The sequence below is a fragment of the Vombatus ursinus genome, unplaced genomic scaffold (genome assembly GCF_900497805.2).
Source record: "Vombatus ursinus unplaced genomic scaffold, bare-nosed wombat genome assembly UNPS02000580.1, whole genome shotgun sequence".
NCBI classification, from domain to species: domain Eukaryota; kingdom Metazoa; phylum Chordata; class Mammalia; order Diprotodontia; family Vombatidae; genus Vombatus; species Vombatus ursinus.
In genome coordinates, this window is record NW_020940358.1 from 22,976,840 (window position 1) to 22,989,725 (window position 12,886).

Sequence of the window (12,886 nt, forward strand, 5' to 3'; positions counted from 1 at the left end):
TCCCCCTTCCTTCCCCCTTCCTTCCCCCTTCCTTCCCCCTTCCTTCCCCCTTCCCTCTCCCACGTATTAAATCCATGACTCTCTCCCGGTCCCAGAACTGGTCAGTGGAGCCCAGGTGTCTTGACTCCTGTACTAAGCACTCTTCACACAGGCAGTTACATATCATTTCCTGGACACCAACCTCTCTCTGTGCTGATGGCAAAGACGCCTGTTCCCAGCTTCTGATCTAGACTCTCAAAGACAAGAAACTTGGGGAAGGGGGAGGGGGAATCCTGTATATCTCTGTTCATCCTCCTAGGTGGAGGAGCTCTATGAAGGTTACTGTATCCAGTGCCGGCTACGAGATGGTGCCTCCAACATGCAGCAGGCTTTCGCTCTGTCTCCCTTGACAAAGGCTTCCCGGGAGAGCTTGGTGGAGCTGTACCGAAATCTCCAGGAGTGCACTGAGGTAGGGGATGGAGGGAGAGAGGGATGAAGTCTGCTCTTTTCAGGAGGCCCCTCTCCAAGCTTACAATAAAAAGGGATCGACCCGTAGTGTCCAGAAAAATGGAAATCCGGAAGCTGAGAGACAAACTGCCCACGGAGTTGTTGTTTCAGTGAAATGAACTGATTTGAGCTCATATGTCCTTACAGTGTCAAGTGAAACTGCACCCCCCAACCACCAAATTTACCACACACTAATTCCCTGACTTAAATTCTTTTACATGGGCTACATTTATGGCTCTAGAACCAGGTCTTGAACAGTTTGCACCAGTTCGTGGGGAAAATCTACTGAGTCATTCAACAAATATTAAGTGCCATATGGTAGGCATGGGGGAGGTTGAAGGTGAGGGGATATCTTTTTTTTTTTTTGCTGTTCATGTGCCCCCAATCTTTGGTTATCAAAATAATCTCTTCTCCCAAATTTTCATAGAACTTATTTTTTCTTTCCTTCTTTCCTTGCAAAAGAAAACACAAGCAAAAAGAAAAAGAAGGTTTAAAAAATAGGCTTTATTTTACATTCAGGGGTTCATGAGTTCTCTCTCTAGAGGCAGATAGCATTTTTCATCATTCATGAGTCTTTTGGAATTGTCTTGATCAGAGTAGTTGAGTCTTTCACAGTTAATCATCCTTACGATATTGCTATTAATGGGTACAATGTTCTCTTGGTTCTGCTCACTTCACTTTGTATCAGTTCATGTAAGTCTTCCCAGGTTTTCCCGAAACCATCCTGCTCATCATTCCTTATAGCACAATAGTATTTCATCACTCCTGGTACTTTCTGTCTCCCTCAAGTTCTACCTTGCCATATGTAATGGTGTTTATATATTATATCTTTTTCCCTTTCTTCTCATTAGTTCTAGTAGGAACAGTAAGACCGAGGCTACTCCCAGTTGGGCAATCAGAGAAGGCATCATGGAGGAGGTGGCATCTGAGCTAGGTGTTGAAGGACAGGAAGGATAGCAGTGGGTAAGATAGGGAGGTAAGGAAGTGTAGGGTATTCTAGGCATAGGGAATCATAGAAGCCAAGGTATAGGGGATAGGAGAATACTAGGTGTGTTTGGAGCATTTAGTCCAGGCAAGTAGTCCAGGAGGTCCTTTGTGTAGAAACTTCTTTCATGTTTAATTTGTACTGACTCAACTCTCAAAGGCAACTAGTGGCACAATGGATAGAACACTGGACCTGGAATCAGGAAGATCCAAGTTCAAATCCAGCCTTAGGCATTTACTAGCTGTGTGACTCTGGGCAAGTAACTTGACCTTTGGATGAGTTTCCTCAACTATAAAGATAAAAATAGCGATCGCATCTACCTAGCAGGATTGTTGGGAGCACTGAATGACATGATAGTTGTAAAGTACTTAGCCCAGTGCCTGACAAGGTGTAGGTACTCTATAAATGCTTATTCCCTTCTCTTCTTTTCCTTCAGTGTTCTTATGGTGCCTTGGGGTACTTTTCTCCACATAACTTGCTACATCTGGGCATGCCTGTGAGCAAATGGAGAAGACATTTTTTTTTTTTAAGAAAGAAAAAAAATTTCATTTCACTTCTTAGAATTCAGCCCTTCTAGTGTTCTCATGGTCCTGGACTTAAGCAGGAGAGTGGAGGCAGTGGTGGATGCCTGTAATATTTCTAGTGTGATAATGTCCTAGGAATCTCCAATCATTTCCCGGGTGGGATGGGGGTGGACGTGTGCTATTTCTGAGCCTCGAGGTGGTGATGGTGATAGTGATGGTAAAGGAACAGAGATGGGCAGCCTAATGACCTGGTGCCTTGTGGGGCTTTGCAGGACATGTGCTTGATTGAAGGGGCCCTGGAAGTGCACCTGGGGGAATTTCACATCAAGATGAAAGGTAATTAAATACTGTTCTTCAGGATAGGCTTAAAGCAGAAGTTTACACTCCCTACCCCACCATTAGATATTCTTAATTGGCTATACTGAGTCAGACTTGACATGGGGTAGTTGGGTGACCAGGAGGGGAAACTTCTGGGATGGGAGGAAACTACAATGGCCTGAGTGCCTAGAAACCACCCAAAAGTTCTGTCCTGGGGATTCCATTAGTATGCCTTGGTGGGAGTTTGCCTACCATAACACCATCTACTCCAGGTGGATGAGTGCCTGGGTTCCAGGCTCCACAAAGGAGCCAGCATAGTGGAGAGTTCATACCAGACTGCAATTGACTTACCTGGGGACCTTTCAGCAAGTTGCTCATTTCCTTCCCTCTTGGACTTCCTATCTTTACCATCTAGTTTTGTTTTGGTGTCTTTGGAAGCTTTGCCTGGGCTAATTGGGAGAAGAGGCTGTCTGTTTTCTTCTTTGACTATGATTCTCTCTGGGAGTCCTACGGGTTGCATCTCTGGGCTGACCTGGTTGACCTTCCACTCTACTCCATAAGCCTGGGTTGAAAAACATGAGCTGTTTTTGGTTTGTCCTTGTTTATAATAGTATGTTAGGCAAGTTCTTAAAATTGGCTATTCCTCTGGTGCCTGGGACTGTTTTGCTGGCCATTTCTCAGTCTGTCCGTTACCGGGGGCCCCCCCCCTCCCCCCAGCTCCCAGGGACCTTTTCTAGATGAAGGAACTGAGTTCCAAAGAGGGGTGACTTACCTAAGGTCTTATTGCTAGTTAGAGGCTAGAAGGAATGATGGGAGAACACCCACTTGAGGAAGGGGGTTAATACTTCAATATTTGTCTTCCAGGGCTGGTGGGGTATGCACGACTATGTCCAGGAGACCAATATGAGGTAGGTAGAGGACAAAGTAAGTAACCTGTTTGCTTAGGTGACTAATGCAGACGATTCTCCTCCACTTAAGGAGTCATTTGACCATGTGGATGTTTTCCTAGTTGTTCATTTTGTCCAGATGCTGAGTCTTTAAGAGAGCAGCTTGTTGCAAGAAGGGGGAATGACCAACCCTAGCTCCAAAGCTTATTGTTAGGCTTCAGCAGACACTGGTGGGAGTCATAGGATCTCAGAGGTGAAAGGGACCTCAGAGGCGATCTAGCCCAACTCACACCTGAGCAGGAATTCCCTTAATGATGCTCTCAATAGCTGGTCATCCAACCAGCATGTAAAGACTTTCAGCAATGAGGAACTGACAGCCTCCTGAAGCAGCTGATCCTGCTTTGGGATCATTTGAATTGTTAGCTTCTCCTCATCCGTCTGAACTCTGCCTCTGCAGCTTCTACTCATCATTTCCAGTTCTGCCTTCTGGGGCAACACAGAATTCTTCCACGTGCCTGCCCTTCGAGTACTTGAGGATGGTTATGTTCCTCCCAAGTCTCCTTTTTTTCTAGTCTTGGTTGTGCCCAGGGTTTTTGTCCCTCCCATGTCATTCCTAAGAAGCGGCACCTGGAACTTTTCATCATACTAGATTCCCACCTCTCCTGGGCAGTCATTACAATTTTTTTTCTCAATGAATAAATATTTATTTTCTTTCTCTCTCATTCTTCCTAATTAAGAAGAAAAAAAGAAAAACAAAACTCTTGTAACAAATATGCAGAGTATGGGGCAGCTAAATGGTGCAGTGGATAGAGCACTGGCCTTGGAGTCAGGAGGACCTGAGTTCAAATTAAGCCTCAGACACTTGATACTTACTGGCTATGTGACCCTGGGCAAGTCACTTAACCCCATTGCCTAGCAAAAACAAAACAAGACAAAAAAACACCGAATATGCAGAGTCAAGCAAAACAAATTTGCCTATTGGCCACATATGAAAATGTACATCTCATTCTGCTCCTTGAGTCCATGGCCTCTATGTCAGAAGCTGGGGAGCATACATCATCAATGGTCCTCTAGATTCATGGTTGGTATTTCATTTCTCAGAATTCTAAAGGCTTTAAAAGTTGTTTGCATTTACAATGTTGTATAAATTGTTCTCCTGGTTCTGCCCACTTTATTCTGCATCAGTTCTGGGAGGTTATTTCTAGCTTGGAGCTCTTTAACCACTTCTAAGAACAAGTCAGAAAGAGTGCTGACATGGCGCTCTCTCTCTCTCTCTCTCTCTCTCTCTCTCACACACACTCTCACTCTCACTCTGGCGTGCTCTCTCTCTCTCTCCTTCTCTGACCGTCAGGTATTCATCCGCCTGGGTCGCCAGAGGTGGAAGCTTAAAGGCAAGATTGAGACTGATGACAGCCAGACCTGGGATGAGGAAGAGAAGATGTTCATCCCCACGCTCCATGAGCATTTTGAAATCAAGGTAAGGATGATTGTAAAGGAGAAAGGAGGAGGGCCCCCAGAGCTGGTGGGCCACCTGGTTGTCTGCCTTATGAATTCACAGCGAGGCCTCCGTTTCCCAGCATCTTTGCTTCTCTTTTTTCCTATGGTTCCCACACCTGTCTGTCAGGAGAGCCCTTGGCCTTTAGTATGGCACAAGCAACCAAAGGAGCGACTTCTAGAGCTCTCATGGACCATGGTCTGAACTGTCTTTGAAAAGAGAGGGAATTAATACATCTATTTGGGTGCCGATGGTCAGCGCTTCCCCCATGACCCGACTGCCACTCCCCTGGTGCAGGCCCTTTATGTCATCTTTTCTATATTCTTATAATGCCTGCTTTGGATATTTACTAGCTGTTGTGACGCTATGTGAATCACTTAATCTCTCAGTGTCTCAATTTTCTTATTTGTAAAAGGGGAAGGTTTGACTCCAGAACCTTCTCCAAATTGCTTTTCCTGACTTCAGTCTTTTTCTTCTCTACTTTCCTTCATGACTTCCTGACAAGCAATCCTCTATGTACTGCTCTGGTCATGTTATTTCAACTTAAATAAAAAAAAAAAACAAAACAAAGCTTCAGTGGCTCCACATGGTCTAATAATAAATTACATTTACACAATATTTGAAGTTAGGCAAAACACTTTCCTTACAACTCCATTAATTGCCCAATTTGGGCATTTGAGGCTTCTCCTGATTTAGTTCTAATGTTACTTTTCTTATTTCCTACTATTTGCTTTTGTAGGTTCTAGGTGCCTTGGGCTACTCTGTTCCTGTTTTCCTTTGGAAGTCTTTCCTTTCTGCAGGGCCTGAGTTGGGTGTCACCTTCTCCAGGAAGCTTTCCCTGATATCTTTCCTTCTTCAGCAAGTTGAAATTCTCTTTTATCTGCCTTTGGATCTCTCCTTTGCACCTCTTACATTTTCCCTTTTGTTGGAGTTATTTAGTATATTTCCCTCCCCCCCATTTATTAGCTTATAGATGCTTTAAGAATAGTATTTGAATATTGAATCTCCTCCTAATGTTTTGTACGTAAATAGATGCTTAATAGATGTGGAGCGAGTAAGACATAGGAGTGAAGGACTCTTGGGTTTGTGGGCATGTGGCTGGGAGTGGGCTCCCCAAGTGCTGGTTCCAGGTCCCCCTTCCTTCTCTCTCACATGTGGGTCCTGGATCTGCTGCTCAGTCCCAGCCATTTCTGGGAGTGTGCCAAGGGCCTAGGGCTGGTGGATGTCTTCTACAGGTCATGGAGCTTCGAGGGCTGTCCACCCTGCTGGTTGGTACGGTGACCTGCGAACTGGAGGACTTCTTTACCACTCGGCCCCAGACCATCGTGGTGGACATCACAGAACTGGGGACCATTAAGCTGCAGCTGGAAGTTACCTGGAAGTGAGTATGACTCCTCCTACCCCGTACCCTGTCATCCCCACAAAAGGGTCCTTAAAGGGCTCCATGGCCCCCAAGCAAGAACCTGAAGGCCTCTGTCTGTCCACAGAACGGACTCCCTGAACTAAAGTCTTCCTGCGCAGCCTTCCTTGGACCCCAAGGGACCAGCCTCAAAAGGATTCTGAAAGCTTTCAGCCCTGTGCTCTGATGGCGTTTAGTGGCTCCCCCCTGTGGTGCTGTCACACATAACAGCACTATCTGCCATTTACTCTGGGGAGATACACCTTCTGATGCTAATGGCTCTGTTGATGGGGATGGGTGTATGGGTGGCACACCCTCCCTCCCCTAGCCTGCTTTGCTTTGGGCAGAAGAGCATGGGATTCCAGCCTTGGCCAACTAGCCCCAACCTCTTCTGGTCCAGTCAAAAAACTGTGGGATTGTTCCACTCTGGGCAGGGGCAAGAATTTGTAGAAATGGGATACAAAGGATGGAATGAAAGGATGAAAAATCTCTTTTATTCTTCCTTCCCTCCTGCCCCCAAAGTTTTAGCCACTTATTCACACCTTATATGAAAGGGCAAAGGTCAGGCTAGACCTGACCCAGTATACTTTAAAAACAACACAAAAAAGACATTCTGACGTCTTTTTTTGTGTGTGTGTGTCTTTTTGTTAATTTGCTGCTCAATCTTTCTACCCTTTTCTTCTGGGGAGAAAGAAGGTTTTTTTTCCTAAGTGAAGCTAGCCCTCCTGTATCTAGCCGGGCCTGGCTCAATCCCCCTAAGTAGAGACACTAACACAGGTTGGGGAAGAAAGCTCATGCTGTGACTCAGACTGGAAATAGTTATAGGGTCTAAGAGCAGGAAAGAGACCCTAGTACTTCTAGTCTCTGTTTTAGAGGCCTCTGGCTAGATGGAGAAGTCCTGGGAAGAGGAGGCGTAGCTAGATAAATGTGGGGAAAGTTGGAGTCGAGGGTGAGAGAGAAGCCAACACAGATGTGATTGTGGGTTGTACTGAGAGGCAGTGTCCAGTACGCCTGCACCCAGGACAGTCCTATTGTCCTTTGGTTCTTTTCATTTTTGGGATGCCACATTTTAGAAGGGTCATTGATAAACTGGAGCTTGTCCTGGGAAAGGCACTCGGGACAGTGAAGAGACTAGAGGCCAGGCCATACAAAGCTCTGGTGTATGGGGATATTTCATCCAGAGCCATATGGGGGATTTGAAGGGCAGGTGTGAGGAAGGAGGGACCAGTATTCTGCCTGCTTACAGTGGAACTAGAACCCCGGGTGGAACTCACAGGTTGGTTGGTTTGTTTTTGGCTGGATGGAAGGAGAAAACTCCTAAAACAGGTTTGCTTTGGAAGGTAGTGGTTCCCCATCACTGCAGCTCTTCAGGCAGAAGGTAGATGACCACTCTGATTGCTGTGTGAAGGATTCCTATTTGGGAATAGGTTGGACTAGATGCCCGCTGTCTGCGATCATTTTAATGTAATCCTCTCATTTTGCAGATGGGGAAACCGAAGTGTGGAGAAAAGTTATTACTTGCCCAAGGTCACATAGTGAAGTCAGTAGCAGGTCCACAGCCATCTTTCTCTTCCTGCTCCTTCCCAAGATCTTATGCTAATATCTCCTCTTTATGGTAGACCAAATACTTCTTGAGGCTTTTTGCTTGTGCTTTTGCCTGTACTAAGGGGTACAGTGGATAGAGTGTTGGACCTGGAGTTGGAAAGACCTGAATTCAAATCCTGTCTCAAACACTTACTAGCTGGGTAGCCACGGGTAAGTCTCTTAATAGGATAGGAATTTAAGAATACCTTACAGGACTAAGCAAATTTTTGGGCTGACCAATGTATCTGGTCCTTCTAGTGTTAACTTCTTTCAGCTTCAGTTTCCTCATCTGTAAAATGGGGATAGTAATAGCACTTCATAGGGGTTGTTAGGATCAAATAACATCTAATGTGCTTTGTAAACCTTAAAGAGTTAGTGTGAAAAGGGCCTAGACCTGGGCAAGAGAAAGGTTGGAGAATATTAGAATTTAGAGTTGGTTGGGGCCTTAGAGATGATTTGGTTATAGGTGGCTAAGTGCTCAGGAAGGAACTTGGGAAGACTTGAGCTCAAATCTGGTCTCGGAAGCTGGCTAGCTGTGTGATCCTGGGCAAGTCACTTAATCTGTCTACCTCAGTTTCCTCATCTGTAAAATGGGGAGGAGAGCATTTCCCTCCCATGGTGGTTGTAAGGATCAAATGAAATATTTGAAAAGCACTTTGAAAACCTTAAAATACTGTATAAATGCTAGTTATTATTTAGTTCGACCCTTTCATCTCACAGATGAGGGAACTGGGGCCGAGAGAAGTTAAAAGATCTAAGATCATGGATTAATGCATAGTCCTAACTGAAGTGGGTATTCATTGGATCCAAGGTCCAGTTGCTATGGTCAAGAGATTTAATAAAATCTCAAAAGCATCTGGGCTGGGTAAGAGCCGAGAGGCATCCTGGGCCTTGGGGCCTGGCTTTGCGGTTCACATGGGACAACAGCAGGAAGGGTGACTTGAAGGGAGCATCATCCCCGACCTCGGCCTGCTTTCCTGGGTGTGGCTGTGACCCTAGTCTTGTCCCCTGCTACAGCAGCTGTACCTGCTATGGCGATTCAGGAACTCAGACATCACCCTGGGGCTGATACTTGGAGGGCCAGGAGTGACCACACTTGGCATTTACTCTCCTGTGCAGCAGCTGATTCTTTACAGTATTCATTCCTTTTTAGGAGGAAAAGGGCTGGAAACCATCCCCCCCCTCCCCCTGTGAGGAATCTCTTTTCTCCTAATACCTGCCTGCATTTGAATAGGTGGCCAGGGGATAGAGTGCTGGGCCTGGAGTCAGGAAGACCAGAGTTGAAATCCAGCCTCAGATATTTACTAGCTGTGTTAGTCGGGCAAATTGATTTAACCTCTGTCTTAATCCACTGGAGAAGGAAATGGCAAACCACTCCAGGGTCTTTGCCAAGAAAACCCTATGGTTTATGGTCCATGGGGTCACAAAAAGTTGGATGTGACAGAACGGGAACAACAATATAACTTTGGACTTAGTTGAAAATTGACACACAGTTGGAGTCAGTATTTCATAAATTACAATGCATTTCATATATTCACATCACATGAAATATACTGACTCTAATCATACATGCACATATATGCTATGTGTGGGGAAGGTGGCAATATAAAATAGCAGGATAGTAAAAGTATATGTTATATCTACTATTGGAACAAATCACCTCTGAAATATATAGTTGTGTGTATATTTGTGTGTATATGTACGTGTGTGTGTGTAAATATATATATATATATATAGTCAGTCCTTAACTTTTTCAGGGGTAAAATTATTAGACAACAGTATGAAGGTAAAAAAATGAGAATGTTTATACATTGAGTCAATAGGAAATAGGGGCTTAGGTTCCTGCAACCCCCAAAAACTGTAATCATTTGCTAGAGATTGCCGAAAGACATACTTTTCTGCGTGTAACTCATTATAACAAAATATTAATTCTGATGATATGTACTTTTCCTAACACTCTAGCCAAGAAATAACCATAAACTGCAGGGGAGGGACAGGGGCAGCCTGTGGGAAGAACCAGTCAGCCCACGGGAAGAACCAGTCAGCCCAGCGGGGCTCTCCACTAGCAGGATACCTGCAGGCACCCTCTGCAACCCAGCTCCACCTGCAAGGGAGGTGGGATGCTCACTAGGCTGCTGACCCCCAGCTGTTCACCCACAAACTTAGCTGTTTTTCCATTTTTTTCCAATTTTTTCATCATGCATGCATGAGAAGTTACTTTAGCACTTTCTGGAGCAGATCACGAATACTTTTACAAAGACTTTCCTCCTTTTGCTGTTACAAACTACCACATGGCACCTCATTTTTTTTTCTCTTCTGTGCATAGCTGAGAATGTGTGTATGCTTGCAAAGTGAACATGAAGTTACTAATAAAATCATGTGAATGCTTGAAGTCGCAAAAGTTAATCGCATGAATGTTGAGGATTGACTATTTATAGATACATGGATGTATGTATATATCTACATATCTGTATGTCTATATCTTTCTTTCTGAAAGCTGACTGTTTTGTGTAGATTTTCAGCTGGTAAGCTCAAAGAAGAAAGACGAGGCAGCACAGTAGGTAGAGGGCTGGCCTTGGAGTTAGGAATACCTGGGTTCAAGCCCTACCTCTGACATATATTGCCTGCATCCCAGCAAGTGCCCCAGGCAGCTCTCCAGGACTTTAAGTTAAAGACTGACTGAAGATCTGCATTAGTGGAGGGAGTTTCCATATCAGGAGTTCTTGAAATGACATCTACCATTTGGGCAAATAATTTTTTTTTTTTTTTGCTTTTTCTTTGATGAAGCAATTGGGGTTAAGTGACTTGCCCAGGGTCACACAGCTAGTCAAGTGTCAAGTGTCTGAGGTTGGATTTGAACTCAGGTCCTCCTGACTGCAAGTCTGGAGCTCTATCCACTGTGCCACCTAGCTGCCCCATACTCTGCATATTTGTTACAAGAGTTTTGTTTTTCTTTTTTTCTTCTTAATTAGGAAGAATGAGAGAGAAAGAAAATAAATATTCATTGAGAAAAAGTTAGTCATTTTTCAATCATGTCTGACTCTTTATGACCCAAATTCATTTTGTTTTTATTGGGGGCAAAGATGCTGGAGTGGTTTGCCATTTTCTTCTCCATCTTATTTTATAGATGAGGAACTGAGGCAAGTAGGGTTAAGTGATGTGCCCAGGGTTATTCAGTACAAATCTGGGTCTGTAGAGCTGACTCCCCAGAGTAGGAGTACAGGGGTCCCCAAAAGCAACGATGCCTTTAAAAGAATAGAGGAAGGGGCTTTCAAACAGACATCGAGGTGAGGGGCCAGGATTGATGCTAGTTGGGGGTGGTCTGCCTGGACCAGAGCTGGACCTTTGAGGCACTGAGAGAAATACCTGGAAAGGTTAAAGAGCTAGCCATGTGGTTCAAACTAGAGCGTGATTAGTGCCCAGGTATCAGGAACCCTTAGCTAAATCTTAAAGGAAACCAGGGAAATCAGAGGTTGAGAAACTGAGGCTCAGGGAGATGATCATATCTCTTAACCTTTTTGGGGTATCATTCTTTGACAGAATCACCACTGACATTCTAGGGAAGCCTAAGGACTCCTAAGAATAAAGTTCTTAAATGCACAAAATAAAATACGTAGTATTAAAAAGGAAACCAAAGGTTAGTGAAAATAAAGATATAATTTCTTTTTTTTTTTTTCCCATTTAAGTTCAAGGTTTTTCCCCCACTTCCCCACCAGAATCTATCCAGGGATCCCAGGTTAAGAACCTTGATCTAATTTCACCCCCTGATTTTACAGAAGAGAGGTCTAGAGAAGGAAGTGACAAAGCTGGCTGGTTGCTCCCTCGTCTCCTGTTTCCCCTCTTTTTCGCTAGTACCCTCAGCTCTTGCACCAAGGGTTACCTCCATCCAACTATGATATATTTGTTCAAGCTAAATGGTTTTCCCCATTCCAGGTCAGTTGGAAGATGGTTGTTTAGTTTTTTCCTCTTCTCAGGTCCCATTGTGGAGGGTTAAACTCTTCCTCACGTCCAGATTATTATTTTTGGGGGGAGAAACAATTGGGGTTAAGTGACTTGCCTAGGGTCACACAGCTAGTAAGTATGTGCAACTGGATTTGAACTCGGGTCCTTCTGACTATAGGGCCAGTGCTCTATCTACTGTGCCACCTAGCTGCCCCATCATGTCCAGATTTTTCAGGCTCCTGTCTATATGTGGCCTTGGCCTCATGGCTCAACAAATTTTCATCTTCCAATCAAGACCTGGTACTTAACTGACCTGAGCTTGGCTGGCATGGGGCAATGGGGGTTTACTGTGAAATAGAAGGATCTGAGTATAGAAGTTTGTTCATGGAGCCACCAGCTTCTGTTGCCTGGCATTTTTTGTTTGCATGGATGTAGCAGCTTCACATTTTTCTTTAAAAAAAATTTTACTGATAGATTTTGTTTTTATATCACCTATATTTCCTCCCTTTCCCTTTCCACCTTTCCGGAGAGCCATTCCATATAATGAAGAATTATATTATTACATGGTTTAAAAAAAACAACCAATGAATACATCCAAAAAAAATCTGACTATATATAACATTCCATACTTCTGGCATGACCCCCTCCCCCACCTCTGCAAAGGAGAGAAGGGAAATGTTTTCTTATGTCTTGTCTTTGGGCCAAACTTGGTTTTTGTAATTGTGCAACATGCATTTTCAATTGCTTGTGGTGGTTCTTTCTATTTTCGTTGTTTTAAAAAATATACTTTCATTTATTTTGTTAAATATTTCCCAATTATGTGTAAACATTTTTAATAAGTCATTTAAAAAAAATTTGTGTTTCAAATTTTCTACCTCCTTCCTACCCTTCTCTCCTCCTTGAGAAGGCAAATGACCTGTTTTCATTGTTATAGTCATTGTATGTTTCATTTTCTTGGCTTTTCTTCACTTCATATAAGTTTGTATAAGTATTCTCATGTTTTTCTATATTGATTGTTTCTTACAGTAGCATAATATTCCTTTAACTTCATGTGCCATAATTTATTTAGCTATTCCTCAGGTGATGGGTTATGTTTATGTTTGGTAATGATTTTGTTATCACAAAAGAGCAGCTTTTCTTTCTTTTTAAAAATAATTAAACTTTATTTTTAATAAATTTTTAAAAATAGATTTTCTCTCCCATACCCTCATCACTATTGAAAAAAGAAAAAAAACCCACACCCAATAAGTATATATAGTAGAGCAG

The 12,886-nt window shown here is 43.6% G+C and overlaps 1 protein-coding gene across 7 annotated transcripts in view; it reads left to right on the forward strand.

The window, feature by feature from the left end:
- The window catches only part of RIPOR3 (RIPOR family member 3), a 118,749-nt gene that overhangs the window by 83,838 nt on the left and 22,025 nt on the right, over positions 1–12,886 (forward strand). For all 7 annotated transcript variants that reach the window (XM_027850997.1, XM_027851002.1, XM_027851039.1 and 4 more), the window contains 5 exons: positions 299–448; positions 2,268–2,331; positions 3,178–3,221; positions 4,552–4,677; positions 5,931–6,076. In XM_027850997.1, coding sequence (XP_027706798.1) covers positions 299–448; positions 2,268–2,331; positions 3,178–3,221; positions 4,552–4,677; positions 5,931–6,076 — 530 coding nt within the window. The remainder of the gene's footprint in view (positions 1–298; positions 449–2,267; positions 2,332–3,177; positions 3,222–4,551; positions 4,678–5,930; positions 6,077–12,886) is intronic.